Source organism: Festucalex cinctus, chromosome 11, assembly GCF_051991245.1.
Source record: "Festucalex cinctus isolate MCC-2025b chromosome 11, RoL_Fcin_1.0, whole genome shotgun sequence".
In the NCBI taxonomy this organism is placed as follows: Eukaryota; Metazoa; Chordata; class Actinopteri; order Syngnathiformes; family Syngnathidae; genus Festucalex; species Festucalex cinctus.
In genome coordinates, this window is record NC_135421.1 from 12,717,082 (window position 1) to 12,732,868 (window position 15,787).

Sequence of the window (15,787 nt, forward strand, 5' to 3'; positions counted from 1 at the left end):
CAAAAATCGAGATCGATTTTTTTTTTTTTTTTTTTTTTACTTAAATGCATACTGATAAATAGCTAAACCTGGGAAACTGATCATCTTGCAAGGTTCTCTTAATTTTTTTTCCAGATCAGTATAATGTAGATCAGGGTTGGACAAAATAGGCCCCACAGTTATTTTCATTCCCTTCCTGTTAAAATTGTGAACTTAAAATATATTTATTGATCTTATTTTATAACTTTCATGGACAGAATTTCTAGGCGCAGCCGAGGCGTCGAGGGAGTCTGGTTTTGTGGCCTCAGCATTGCATCTCTGCTTTTTGCAGATGATGTGGTGCTGTTGGCTTCATCAACCTCCAACTCTCACTGGAGCGGTTTGCAGCCGAGTGTGAAGCAGTTGAGATGGGAATCAGCACCTCCAAATCCGAGACCATGGTCCCCAGTCGGAAAAGGGTGGAGTGCCATGTCGGGGCCGAGTTCACAGTTGTAAGGTTGTGAGTTCAAATCCAGGCTCTGTTGTACCTACACCAGCATTTCTGTTGGAGCTTGCATGTTCTCCCTATATGGCTGCGTCAGTTTTGTCAGGGTATTTCGGTCTCCTCCCACATTCCAAAAATGTCTATAAATGTAAATGTGAGCAAGTCACTCTAGTGAGTAGTACAGAGAATAGATGGATGGGTTTTATTGTTAAAACTCTTGTATTGTAAAATAAACAAGTGTACATATATGTTTAATAATTGCTATATACTTTTTTTTCACTTCAATTTTTATTTCCTTTTTGAACACACACAACCATTGTTATGTATAAAATACAAACAAAACAAACCTTCAACAGGGGAAGCCACTTTACTAAACAATTCACTGTCTACTTCTCATATTGATCATGTCCATCGCCATTTATGCTATATACTTTTTTGAATAAATGGTTAATTAATTGTAATAAAAAATAAATAAAATGAAATTAAATTAAAATTAAGTAATAGTTTCTTTTTGAAAGTTTAACATTTTTTTTTTTAACAAGTTACCTCGCCTGATTGTCTGTTTTAAAATTCAAACGTGGCTATTTGAGCAAAAGTTTACCCACACCATAATTTATATCAATCAATCAATCAATTAACTTTATTTGTATAGCACATTTAAAAAATCCACAGTGGAACCAAAGTGCTGCACATAAAATAGGAAAATAAAACAAGATAAAATATAAAAGAACATACTTAGAAATCACCAAACACATAAATTAATATAAATAATATAATTAATGCTAAATAAACAAAATGAAATGAATAAATTTTTGTTCGTTAATGTTGTCTTTCGTGTTTGTTTGTTTTTCTCAGAATGCCCTGATGCGTCACCCATGGCTTTCAGTTCAGCTTCTGGCCTTACAGGTAGGTACACATACAAATCCATCAATCTGCTCATTTTCTGTAGTGGTTGAGTTTTAGTGGCCTGCTCATTGGCTGGCAACCAGTTCAGGGTGTACCCCGCCTACTGCCCGAAGCCGACTGGGATAGGCTCCAGCACCCCTGTGACCCTTGTAAGGAGTAAGTGGTCAAGAAAGGGATGGATGGATGGATGGATGGATGGATGGATGGATGGATGGATGGATGGATGGATGGATGGATGGATGGATGGATGGATGGTTGAGTTGAGTTTTAGTTTGTCACAGCTGACTGTGGCGTGAGAGACACACTGGACTGGTCGCCAGCCACTAGCGGGGCATACAAACAAACATTACATTCAGCTTTACATTTTAGTTCAAAGTTCTGTACTCAAATCTTGGCTCTGTGTGGAAGTTGCATGTTCTCACCATGCTTGCGTTGAATTTCCTTTATATAGGTACTCTTGACTTCCTCTCAAATTACAAAAACCTGCCTGTTCACAATCTGATTCTGATTCTAAGTGAGGACCAGTGATATATAAAATGGATGGCCGGAACTGTTGCCGTAAAAAAAAACTAAAATAAAGTAAAACTTCTCACCCTTAAAGCTACCTAACGCCCATAGATGCGTGACAGAAAATGAACTAAAAGGGGTAGTCAGATCAATACTGTCACCTAGTGGAGTTTCATAGGTATGGTTGGAATTAATAACTTGTTTAACATTTCCTTATGGGTAAATATCACAAAAAAATAAGGAAAAAGCAAAACCCAGTTATAGAGTTATTGATCTATTAAATGCTCACCGAGTTGAATTCTTATTAGATTTACTGATTCACACATGATGGCTTGAACTGCAAGTTTCATTCAACTTTTGAGGTGTATCTTTACAGAAAATGTTTGAACGCCACACTTTTGCTGCACCAACTTAATTGCGTTTTGCTTTTGTTTTTAGTGTTCCACAGCCATCTATGTTGTCTTTAAATGCAAAACAATCTCACCGCCTAGTGTACGTCATTTCAGTATTACGGGGTGCGTCACTGGTAGAGAATGTCCAACACTAGTCTGAGGAATGAGAATGAGGATTCACCTGTTTGGATTTTTTTATTCATTTTTGTCTACCAGTCTATCAGAACAACTAAGCTTCTCACCCTATCTCTTACGTGAACGTCATTTAGGTCGCTCGTCTTGTTCTTTTGGTCATGATCCACAGCATTACCATGGGTGAGGGTGAGATTGTAGATTGATCGGTAAATTTCGTCTCAAACAAACTGCCCATTTAACACCTAGGCCAAAACCACCACGACCACCGTACAGCCATTTATTGTCCTGTTGACCGCCTTAACAATGGGGGCATTGCCCACCTGGACTCATCATCCTCCACCGCCCCCGGTACGGGTCACAGTTCTGTCAGAGATGGGAGTTGATGGGGCTCCTTTTGACAGGAGTCTGCTAGACGTTCCTAGCAGACCCTCACAAAATGTTTGCCAAGTATTTTCCAGAATCTTCCCCCACCATAACTCCGCCCCCTCACTTCAGCAAAGTATCCAAAATATGTGCCCTTTACTCTTATGACAACCACAAATCGAACCTGTCTGGGGTGTCCTGGTGTACATCATACGGACACTATTTTTGTGGCTGGTAGAAAATAATCTAGGTCGTGTGTTGATATAGATATTTTTTGCCAAATGCTTTCTTGCAAATGCGTGCTTCCTTATTTCCTCTCCGATAACCATTTTAATGGCTTAACCTAGCATAACAAAACACAATAGCGAGCTCATTTCTGGGTAGTCTGCATTCCTGTCATCGCAACCGAGGCTTGCCTATCAGCATCATGTTGTCACACCCTGGCATGCTATGAGCCTTTCAAACTTTTGATCATTCAACTAGTCACAGTTCCATAGCAGAAAAAGAAGCTTTGGATTCTAAACTTGTACAGTAATGTGTTGGTAGCGTTCCAGTGGTAAAACTTTAATGGAAAAAAAATTTGTGTGTGTTTGTGATGACCCATTACCCAGCTTCTATCGTATTTATTTTCAGACATTTCATTTCTATGCAATCTAACACTGCAAAATTAATCTAAATGAAGTAATTTTATGGGCATGGCCAAACTGTTTCAATGTAGAGCTTTTATTAATTAATTGATAAAAAAAAAAAAAAAAACACTTTTCAAAAATATAAAGTGACATTCAGTCTAAAGAACTGAACCATTGCGAGCTGGTTTCTCCTTCTTGTCTTGAGCCCCCTCGTTGAGTGGTCGAGACAAATTAACTTGAAATAATCGATAAAATTCATGATTAATCTTGAAACCCTAAATAATGAAAAAATGTAGTATCACTATGACCTTAAAGTTATTTGATTAGAAATTATTGGCAAGGGGCAAGAAAATGTGTGGGGTGATTTTGTATACTTCATGTTTTTATTTGACTTTTGGGACATATTTTTTTCTGAAAGCACATTTGTAACTCCAAATAATTTTTGTGCCACTTTTGCAGCTCCACTGTAATTATTCAGCTTTTCTGGAGCAGTTGTACCCGCAAAGTGGTCTTCAACATTGGATTTGAGGTTTGTTTGTTTTATTTGTTTTATTCATTTTTCCTTTCGGACACATTATTACAACAGGCCACATCGATCACATCATTTGCAACATTAATATCCGAAAAACTGACGGTTTGAAGCCATGGTTTATTAATAACGCATCAGCATCAATTCTTAAGAAATGCATCAGTCATATACATTGATTTTGATAGTCATTGATTCATATCGTTATCCATCAATCCTAGAATTATGTCTGCACACTCTTCGAGGTTCTACAGTAATGGCCCTTCAGATTAGGGCTGCTCAATTATGAAGACAATATAAATCAGGGTTAATTTGGTAATAATTGCAATCGCGATTAGAAATTTTTTTTTGGGGGGGGGGGGTTGTACAGAAAAAAACACAATAATTATGCAAGTTCCTTTTGGACTAAACAATATTTATTAAATTATAGTAGTTGTTTTAAAACATTATTAATCTTTTATCATTTTTTTACGATTACAGTCTTCCCTCGCTATAACGCGGTTCACTTTTCGCGGTCTTGCTGTATCGCGGATTTTTTTTTTTTTTTTTTTTAAGTGCAATTTTGCATATTTTTTTGCAGTAATATACCCATTTTATAAAATTTATGAAGGTTTGAACATTATCAATGATTGAACAAGAGAGAAATGTGAGAACATGTAAATGCCTCAATGAGAAAAGTGTCTAAATTGTGTGGTAGGGGATTTTAGAGCCTTAAAACATTTATAAGAATTGTAAAACATAAAGCTAACTACTTCGCGGATTTCATTTATTGCGGGTATTTTTTGTAACCTAACCCCAGAGGAAAACGAGGGAACACTGTATACCGATTTTGTAATTTTAGAGTGGACGGTAGTAGTTTTTTTAGTAGTTTTTCTGTAATAGTTTTTGATTTTCTTTTGTTTTTGATTTTGTCCATTGAAAGATAAAGATCATTTGTAGTAAATAAAAAAATCATTTCATATCAAAGTAAATAATATTTCCCACATCTGATGATCTCTCCTGACACACTAATGTGTTTGGGAATCATTGATTTACTGTAGGTAGTTGCCTACACGTGTACCCAATATTGTGGCCTGTGAGTGTATAGGCTGTTGACGTTGCTCAGTGAATAATCACTAGACTCACCTTGTGAGCTACTACTATTATACAGTGCAAAGTCCCCAGGTGATCTATTAAAGGAACAGACATGTAATGCAAAGTGAAACCTACTAGAAAACAAGTTGATTTGACACATTTGACACATTTTTAGTGACGCGTTGACATGCACTCCCACACCCACTCTGACGTCTGTAGTTGACGTTCAGGTCCTTCAAAGCGCTCCACCTTAATTCCACCCGCGTCTCAGCGGGCTCGACGGCCGATAAACTTGCTCCACGTTGACGGCGAGGCGACAGAAAGCTCACTTTTCTCTTTTAGTGAGGCCCCGCCTGCCCCAGGGTGACTTTGCACTCCCCTCCCCTCGGGTTAAAAGTGCTTTGACGAGGGTGTAATTGCACACTGCACTGTAATATACAGGCGTTAAGGAAGGATTTAGAGCTCCATTTCGTTTCCGCCCTGCTTGGGACTCACAACTTACCATAGAGGTACGCACTTTCCTTTGCTTTGATTAGTATGCACTCCCAAAATATCAAATATTGACTTACTGTTTAATGTCAACAGACTCCACACTTGATTAACGAAACTCGATCCAACTTCTCTTGCTTACATTATTATAATGCGGTAATTAAGAACAAATATTGAGTAATGAAATTCGCGCCTCATTGACTTGCTTGTGTTATTCATTAGCTCACACATTACAGAGGGTTAGGGTTATTAAGTTGGCTGTCAATTCTCGGGACTTAATTATGAGAGACTGATCAGGAACCTTTTTAGTTGTCTGAGGGCTATACAAAATTTATTATGTGTGTGTGTTGGGGGGGGTAGCTCACTTTATCCTCTTTAAAGGAACATTTTACCATTCATAACTCTCACACACGTGCAACGAAATAAGCTACTGTATAATAAAATTCAAATGATGTAAAACTACTCACCCTTTTGAAGCTATGCCTAACAAGCATTTATTATATTACTTTTTAATAACAGCTCCTTTGAGATTATATTTCTTAATGTCAAATGTTTTCGGGGGGCTCCAGATACTCCACGGGCCATACGTTGCGCACCCCTGTCACAAAGTATGCAAATGTTTGCGTCTAGAGTCTACTGTACTCTAAATGTTTTACTATTTTTCAATAGGCTACATTTAAGTCTGAATGTAAAAACTCGAAATAAGTCATATTTAGTTTTATTATGGGTGTGCTAGGTGCTCATCCCTTTCCCATTAGTGTAGAAACGCTCATTGAAGCTTTACACACATCTTTAAAAAATGCAGAAGCGATCACCAGTGTCACTAATGATGACTCACGTTATTCATATGTTCTACTATGTATTTCTGTGTTTAGCGAGGGTGTGTGTTGGATGGAACGTGGAGGTGTGTTCAATGTGGGCTGGGATCCAGACAAACCAGTTTTAAATAGGCAGCTCTTTTATTCAACACATAACATCTCAGGTGTTACCAGTTTGAGGCATAGGACTCATACAGTAGGAGAGCCATTGAGAAGCCCAGCCCACAGTGACATCTAGTGGCCATCGTACGGTAGTGTGTACTGGATTTACAGTGTTGGTTTTGAAAATGTCGTTCTCTTGTCCTTCTCTTTTCACCACAAAATCCTTATATATTTACTGTATAATAAGATAACATTATTATTATTATTATTATTATTCATAATCATATTTTTTTTAAAGCCAAGAGCGTCCGCACCATGTCTCTGCTGAAAGATAGCAGTTGGATCAGAAAAGACGTGGATGAGTACGAAGCTGTCGAGTGAGTACAGTTATTACCTAACACAAACATGGGAGGGGGGTGAGATGAAGGTACAGATCAGTTTTGGGTGTAACTTTTACGTCTGCCTTCGTTTGTTGTCTTCTTCTTCCACAGCCGAGATGCAAACTATGGCTCAACTGTTCTCAGCCACTACAGATCCACTGATAGTCTCAGCAGGTAAAATGTTACTTTTTCTGTAGGGTAAAAAAAAAAAAGAAAAAAAAGAACACTTCACAACATTTGAAAATACAATATTGTACAGTCTATGCTATTCATTGGATAGTCAAGACGGACGGCGCTAATGTTACTGGAAAACAGCCCAGTGTGAATATACTATAATGGCTCATTTTTGTACACGGTTTGACTTTTTATTCTGTGACAGCAGAACATCCAAAGTTTAACACAATCGATTCTGTGTAGCTGGTTGACTTCCATGATGTTCCAATTCCAAAAGCATTTTAGCATTTTAAATTTCCACTGCATGCAAGTGTAAAAAAATAATAATAACAAGTTGAACCACTGTATAATAATTAAAAAGAACAAGTAAACACTTGGGGAGTGTGAAGCATTTGGATGCTTACCAAGCATCAGTCAAGTTGAGCTTTATTTTGTTTGACTTTTTAGGCATTTTTTTGGAGAAAAAAAAACCCACTAAGGGATAGATTCACTAAGAATGCACTGCGTCCGCTAATAGCACGAAATATTGCACTACGACTGCACCCGCAGTCTGCGCCCAGTTACCCAGATATTCACTATATATTGCTCTAATCATATACCGGCGCAAACACGCCCACAAAACTGACAGCTTGGAGCAAATTTGCACCTGATTTACCACACATGGCAACAGATTTGCGCCAAGAACGTGGTATAGTAACAGTTGCGAGAAAGATGACATTATCAGAAAGCGAGGTTGGACCGAGAGTAAGCGTTTATAGCGCCAAAGTTGTACAGAGCAGAGAGGACGACAACAACGTCATTCATTCATAACGTGCACCATGCGTCTCCATACCATGCACTGCTGTCATGATCATGGTGCGGCAGGTTTATACATGCTTTCCATAAACGTTATTTGCGTCACGCAAACTCTGTGTAGCTATTTGCGCTAGCGTTAGTGAATTAGACGCTGCATATCAATGAGTCTCATTTGCATAGTAGGCATATTTTGCGTTAAATGTATGCAAATTACCTAATTTACATACACGCAAATAACACCGGCGCGCCGTGACGCAATGTGGTGTGCAGCGCACTAATGCTGCATTCGAGGGTGGTCGGAAGTTGCATATATCCTAGTTGTTTTTTTCCAGTTCCGACCTGAAAGCGTTCGAGGCGAACGTAAACAACCAAAATGGCGGATAGTGAAAAGTTCATTTTTATTTTGGTCCTCAAAACTCATTTTGACCTCCAGCAAACTTAACTTGTCGCAATTTTGCTTCATTTATTGTTTTTATCTTATTTCATATTCATTTCATACAGTTCAGTAGTTCATCGTATAATTTCATGCAGGGAGATAGTGGCATACTGTCACGTAAGTTGTGTTACGTGACGTTATATTTCGAATATTTATGAATGAAGAAAGCTATCGAGTTTTATACTCGAGTGAATTGTGTTTTACCATTCACGGCCTGTGGTGTGTGTAGAACGACGTCACTTGTAGTCCGTCGGTGAAGTCGGTGTCTTTCTTTTTTTCCGACTTCGCAAGTGAAATTTCCGGGTTCAAGGTGGCGTTCTCGTACACACTTCCTGGTTTGAACTTGGGAAAGTCCGAGTTCCGACTATCCTCGAATGCAGCATTGGTGACAGATTTCCCCATCTGCGCTTGTTTAGTGAAATAGGCGCTCCCGGATTGCTCCATTTTTACCGGTAAGCACCACGCAAACCTTTAGTGAATCTACCCCTGAGTTTTCCATGTTGAAGGTTCTACTGTATAAAAATGTCATAATAATGACAATAATAATGGACATGTCACCATGTATGTGGAATGTTGTTGTGGTGTGACTTGCTTTTATCAGTTAGTTATTTCTTTTTTTTTCTGCCATCGTGTGGGACTTTAAACTTCAATTAGTGGCTGATTTTTATTTAATTTCGGACTAAAGTATTATTTATTTCTTTTTATTTTATTTATTTTATTTTTTTGCGTGTTGCCTACAGCCCTGTGACAGACAAAACACAAATGACCAGGTCATCATCTGTACAGTCTCTCAGCAAGAGGTAAAAATCTGGTTCAGCAGGTTGTCATTTTTTAGCATTTTCAGGCGTTTGCAGGGATTTTGTTGCTATTTCATTAACATGCCAGGACCACAGAAAGAGGAAATGGCATTTGACCAACATACTGTAGAGCCCACTAACACTACTGTAAATAATGAATTAAATCAGCCAAACTAACAATGTGAAATTGTAGTGCAAGGATGTCGATATGAACCACTGATTGTCATTTCTATTGTCATAGATTCAGCGGAAGTCAGGATGAGCTGCCATCCAGGTTTGTGTCAAATTTGTTTCAAAAAATGTTCACGAAAAGTGCCGTAAGGCCTTTAATTTATTACTTTTCTGCCTTACACACGCAGTTCTTACTCCAAGTCCCGAGTCACCTACACTCAGAGGTAGATTTTCCTAAAAAGAAAAAAAAAAGAAATATCAAGCAAGTTGACTTTGCAAGAAGTAAAGCGGCTGCAAATATTAAAATTTACAGCACATATTGTAATTTCCAGCCCTTTATGCAAATTATAAGTGTTAATGTGTCTCCGCCAGCTCGCCCTCCTACAGGAGAACCGATGAACCGGATTCAAGGTGCGCCAGCAACAGTCATTCATGCATCCAAACTAGGAAAAAAAAAAACACGAGAAAATATGTTTTTGCTAGGGGTGTGCTCAAAAAATCGATATGGCAATATATCGTTGCGGGCCTCATTACAATACACATATCGATACGCAGGCGTCAGAATCGATATTGCTCGTTAACTTTAAATATGCAGTTAACGTTTGCCGTTGCAGCTTGCATTGTACCTAAAAAAATGTTTTTAAAAGAGCAGCGTCTTTGAAGTTAATTGCCTTCAATTAATGCAAAAATAGCTCACCAGTGATTGGACACTGTCTTGCTAAGAAAAATGAAAGCAAAGGAAGAATATCAATTTACTTCTAAACTTAACATGCCATGTGTCTTACTCTTAATGTACCAATTTTCGTATATTTTGTTGAAAAAAGAAATAGAATGTGTTACATGAAAAAAAAATGTTGTTTTTATTTCCCCAAATATTTCAAATAAGTACATTTTAGAGGTGTAATTTTAATACTTTGATATTTTTGCTCATATCTGCTTATGCTTCTTAATACATTTTCCCGGTGTGTCTGTGAAAGCTACTCCTTGCTCTGCAGTGCGTGCACATTTAAGAGCTGCTAACAAAAATATTGTTGTCAGTCAGTATAACAAACATATCGTTTAGGTATACATGACTGTTACTATAAAATAACATGTATCGCGATACGTATCGTATCGTGACCCCTGTATCGTGATACGTATCGTATCGTGAGGTTGGCGGCAAGCCCTAGTTTTTTCTACTTGTATTCTGTCTTCAGCACCACCACCACCACAGTAAGCAAGGATGGTAAAATCACCGAAACCACGGTCACCACCAGCCAAGGTGTTAGGTAGAGAGTGCCCCGTCATGTCATTGGATTGTTGTTTGTCAGATTATAACAAAACTGTTGTGTTTTTATTTGCAGAACAAGTCCTACCAGGACATTCAGCGAGCGAGTGCACTCCTTCAGCAAAGGGTAAAAGCTATTTAAAAGAATGACAAATATGTGGTGCATCAAAAAACATTTCACTGGGTGAGAACGCAGTCGAATTCCGGCCAATTGGAAGCTGCTTCCCTCATTCCCTTTAAATTCAAAGTAGAATGAGATCCAATGTATTTAAAAGGAACTGCAAGAAGATCTCTACTTGCAGTTGATGTACAGTTGGCCTCAGTCTCTGGATGGGAACTTGGAGGCCGTCTTCAACCCCCGTCTGCGATGCAAAAAAAAGGTCACAATATTGTAAAAAAAAAAAAAAGAGCTCATATAAAAACAAAAAACACACACACACAATAAATATCATGCTTTTGTACATTAAAGCAATGAAAAATATAAAAAATATAAATATTATATATAAAAATATATATAACTGTAATATATATAAAAAATATTGATGCACTTATGCTAATGCACGCACACAGTGAGTTCCTACGCATATTGACTCGGTTCACATGCATATTCATCTAACCATTAGTGTGGATTTTAAACATAGAAGGGCCAAAACATGCCTTGTGAAAATTAAACTGCATTAAAAAAATAGCCACCAAGGGGTGCTAGAACTGCACAAATGGAAATCAATCTGACTTTTTAACAGATGTGCTGCTTATAATATTGTGACATGACAATGACGATATATTGTGGGAGTTTTAATATCGCGATATCACGATATTACCGTTATCATTACATCCCTACTGGTTAGATATATTTAGAACAGGCTTGCAGGCTACTCACGTGGTCATTAGTGCACTTGGGTACCACATCAGTGACCTCTAGAGTCCTGTATAATATTTGTTGCCTTAGTTTAGCAATTTTCCCCATAAAACTGATTAATTAAATCTATTCATTCTTTTTTTTTTTTTTTTTTTACTGTTGATTTCAATAACACATTTTCTCACGTATTTGGGAGATTGTCATATGGTCCAATGAGACCAAGGTTGAACTATTGAGCTATAATTCCAAAAGATATATCTGCTGACTAGTACATCCTTCTCACAGTTCATGGGTCATATAGGTTTTAATGTGGGCTCTTCATGGAGTTTGCATGTTCCTGCTGTGAATGTGTGGGTTTTCTCTGGTTTCTTCCCACATTCGTAAAAGATGCATGGTAGATTAATTGAAGACTCAAAATCTAGGATGGCAACTTAAAGGCTTGGGGGAACCACAATTTGTCATCAGTGCTTCTCATGGGCCACATTCTGTAGGACCACATACTTTCGAACAAGATGCTTGACAAAAATGCTCTTTTAGATATGGACAAAATACATGCATATGTGTAATATGTGTGTTCTTAATGTATATCATTTGTCATATTACCTTTCTCTATGCATATATAAAAAATTCACTATCCTAACTCAACAACAAAGGGTTTGACGCAAACAACAAAATAAGCACATACTGTTTTGTTTTGTTGTTGTTTTACCAGTGCCTAAAATTACCATTCAAGGATGGCACAAAACTGCTGAACATCAAACCAGCTAGTGCAAGAATTCATTTTATACATTTTTTTTCTCACAAAAATACACTCACTCAAAATATTAATATTATTTAGGCACTGTTTGTCCAACGGAGCCATGTCTGCCATGTAGTGGTGAATGGTGCATGTACAACTTAAAACTACAGACGATGCACATTTTCAGTTTGGCACCCACAAATTTGCATTTTAACAGATTTCTTTTTTGGTTTATATTATTTATATTTTGTTATTTTCTGCCCCCCAACTCCACCTCCATCCATCCATCCATTTTCTTGACCGCTTAATCGTCACAAGGGTTGCGGGGGGTGCTGGAGCCTATCTCAGCTGTCTTTGGGCAGTAGGCGGGGTACACCCTGGACTGGTGGCCAGCCAATTGCAGGGCACACAGAGACGAACAACCACTTGCACTTGCAAGCACACCTAGGGACAATTCAGAGCGCCCAATTAACCTGCCAAGTGCCGCGCATGTCTTTGGAATTTTTGTGGGAGGAGACCGGAACACCCGGAGAAGACCCACGGAGGCACAGGGAGAACATGCAAACTCCACCTAGGAAGGCCGGAGCCTGGACTCGGACCCGATTTCTCAGTACCCCACCCCCATTTACACCCAATTTGTTGTGTTGTGGAAAACGTGTATTGAGTGTTCATCAGCATTTTTTTTTTAAGATTTGTTTTCAATTTATTTTATTTTATTTGATTGTAAATTAATGAGGGGGCTAGCTGCCAGTTGCCAATCCCTGCTCTAAAATATCTTTAGGTGTGACAGTGAGGGAGGTGGTTGTCACAGTATATAACCATTAGCTCCCTTTCTATTGCTTTAATGGCATGAAATGGCAAAAAGATTTTGTATTTTTGTATGTCCTCAGTGCTGAGGACAAACTTTATGATTCGCTCATCCCCAATACTATCAGAGATGACATTGGAGACAGGTGAGACATTCATCCACTAGTCACATTGAATACATTGATTTTTATTTGTTAAAAGTAGTGACAAACTGAGTAAAAATGCCATTATTTTCCCTGCAGTAGAACAAGTCTCTCCAGCAGCGAGACTAGGACTGTGACAAGAAGCATTAATGGGTAAGTCTTACATTTAATCAGTGAAATAAATGATAAACTGGACTGTATACATGAGTCATGTATGTGAATGTTTTCATGTGTTCACAGGGCTGAAAATGAGCTGTATGACACCCTGCTGCCAAAGAACATCTCCTCCACTCAGTCTTCATCTTACAGGTAAGATAAAATCCATGGTTGTGCGACGAGCTCACATCCCATAATGGACACGACTCGTTCACATTGTTCTTGTGAATGAAGTTGAGTTGAGTTGAGTTGAGTTGAGTTGAGTCTTTGTGTCAGCACCTCGAGCGTGACAAAGAGAGAGTTAGTGACGATGGAGAGCATAGTGCCGCTAACTTCTTCGTCCTCCCTGCGCTCCACCAGGTAAACATGCATGCATGGAGAATGCAATGTACTTATTTATTGTATTTTTGTATTACTATTTTTTAGGACTTTAGCCATTATATTTGATACAGTACATGAAGTTTAATAAATTTGAGTACTTGTGCTCTTTACAACACATTGAAATTCCGTCAACTTACTTTACACCAATAAATGACGATACCATACTTTCCTCTTATGCAGCCGCTCTTACACTGATGAAATTCCCAGCGCCCGTGTCACCTCTTACACTGTCAGCAGCCTGCCCGGGTACACACACTCACACTCACACACATACACACTTTTTTATTTGTTCACTAACGTGCTGCTGTATGTATGTCTGTGCACTCAGTGACGAATATGGCAGCAAAAGCGGCAGCTACTACTACACTTCCTCCTCCACCTCATCCAAGCCCACCTATGAATACAATAGTATCAGTGGCCCCACTGAATACACCTCCACTACATACAGGAGGTACATGATTGTGGTATAAACTTGATTTTTTTTTTTTCTAAAATGAGAAAAAATTCTAATGTTACTCTTACAGCAGCAGCAACATGCCCATGTCGTCATCCGTCAAGACCGTCTACTCCAGCTCTGATAGGTTAGAAAAGTGCTTCAGCTTTAGATTTCAATGCTTTTCATGCATTAAAATTGACTTCAGTAGTGCTTGCATACTGTATATCACATATCATATTGTCAAAAATGTAGGTCAACCCTTGATAGGGACCTTTGCACCTACTGCCATAAGCCCTGCAATGGTGATGCCAAGATGATCCTTGATGACATGAAGATAAGCTGCCATGCGTTCTGCTTCAAGGTGAGGTTTTTTATTTGTTTTTGTTTTTTTTTACTCAAAATACAGTTCCATGGGAGACGAGAGGGGTAAAATTTATTACCTTTATTTTAACAACTTTTTAAATATTTCAGCTACTTAAAGCTCGAGGCAATTAACTCATTTGCTCCCAAAAACATATAAATACATTCTATTTTAAATATTACCAGTGTCCCAAAGACGGATTTATACGTGTTTTGTTTATGCAACAGCATACAGAAGGCTTTGATGCAGCCTTTAAACTGAAGAGAACGGTTGAAGCAATGGTTGTTATTGCAAAAATGACCAGCAGGTGGAAACAGTATAAGAGATCAACCATGGCCATGGGAAAACAAGTTGTTTTCCCCACAGTTTTAAACAGATTTGTGAATAATGGTGAAACTTAGTTATATTCTAATTCTAATTGTTGCAAAACGGAAACAGATACAAATATACTTTTTTTCTGATGAAAGAAGAGATTCAATATTTCTTTTGGTAGGTTCCATTTTTATAGCAGTAGTACACAATATTCTGTGGCGCCTTGCAATATCAGTCAAAATCCAGTAAAAGGGGGCTGCTTCAGTGAAAATGGCTGTGAGTGAATGAGATAAGGACTGAAAGGATTAATTGAATAGTTTTCTTTCAAAAACAACTGAATGCAAAATCTCTGCCTCAAAGCTTCACATTTTTCCACACAGACTAATGTTACTTCATAATTATGCACCACTCCACATAGGCTTCACTTCACATAGTTGTTCTCCCACATCCCTCACCAGACCAGACCTCCAACTTTTTGTATTTCAATTAAACATGGAAAACTGATGTGTGTCCTTTCAATGCAGTGTGAGGTGTGCAATGGCACGCTGGGCCACCTAAAAGCGGGTGACTGCATGTGGGTGTACAACCACATGGTGCACTGCGAGAACTGCTTTGATGTGACTAGAGGTAAGAAACACATCTCAAAGCTTTTAAATACAAAGGAAAGGCAGATGAGTAAGAAATAAAATATATGTTTCATCCCCGCAGAGAAATGGCGTCACTGATTTGGCACCTCAACTACAACGGTGAAAAAAAAAAGCAAGTAATTAAATACATAAATAAAAATTTATAGGGGGTTGGCCATAAGGGTTCTGCTGCATTTATGTTTGTATCAATTCAGGTGTTTTGGGATGATCATGAAGGATGGACAAGTCTGTGTAGCACATATTAAAGCAGACCGTTTCAATGGATAATATATTCAATATGTTATTTCTAATATTCTCTGATGGTTTTTAAGGGACTCTTTGTTTGTGATGTGATAACAATACTGTGATGTGGATGGCCGGGGTTGTTATTCCTTGTGTGCAATAAAAGCAGTCACTGTATTGATATAAGGCTATTGTGTCATTGTCATTCTTATAGTAAGTCCTCCATAGTTATAAACAAATACAAAACAAGCATTTTGCCCTTACGGGGATTAAAAAAAAACAGGTAAGAGTAAGAAACCA

At 38.2% G+C, this 15,787-nt stretch overlaps 1 protein-coding gene across 9 annotated transcripts; it reads left to right on the forward strand.

The window, feature by feature from the left end:
• The first annotated feature begins 362 nt into the window (after positions 1 to 362).
• Positions 363 to 15,673, forward strand: scel (sciellin). 9 transcript variants are annotated; one of them, XM_077537210.1, is made up of 21 exons: positions 363 to 475; positions 1,319 to 1,369; positions 3,855 to 3,924; positions 6,703 to 6,781; positions 6,896 to 6,958; positions 8,930 to 8,989; positions 9,228 to 9,260; positions 9,346 to 9,381; positions 9,530 to 9,568; positions 10,354 to 10,425; positions 10,501 to 10,551; positions 12,913 to 12,975; positions 13,072 to 13,125; positions 13,213 to 13,281; positions 13,405 to 13,488; positions 13,690 to 13,755; positions 13,838 to 13,960; positions 14,034 to 14,090; positions 14,198 to 14,306; positions 15,143 to 15,245; positions 15,327 to 15,673. In XM_077537210.1, the coding sequence occupies exons 4-21, from the start codon at positions 6,720 to 6,722 to the stop codon at positions 15,341 to 15,343; spliced, it is 1,161 nt and encodes a 386-aa protein (XP_077393336.1). In that variant the 5' UTR covers positions 363 to 475; positions 1,319 to 1,369; positions 3,855 to 3,924; positions 6,703 to 6,719; the 3' UTR covers positions 15,344 to 15,673. The 9 variants fall into 9 exon arrangements, with proteins under 9 accessions (XP_077393336.1, XP_077393337.1, XP_077393335.1 ...); XM_077537211.1 differs by lacking the exons at positions 363 to 475; positions 1,319 to 1,369; positions 3,855 to 3,924 and adding an exon at positions 5,306 to 5,504 and having other exon boundaries at positions 14,037 to 14,090; XM_077537209.1 differs by lacking the exons at positions 363 to 475; positions 1,319 to 1,369; positions 3,855 to 3,924 and adding an exon at positions 5,315 to 5,504.
• The last annotated feature ends 114 nt before the right edge of the window (positions 15,674 to 15,787 follow it).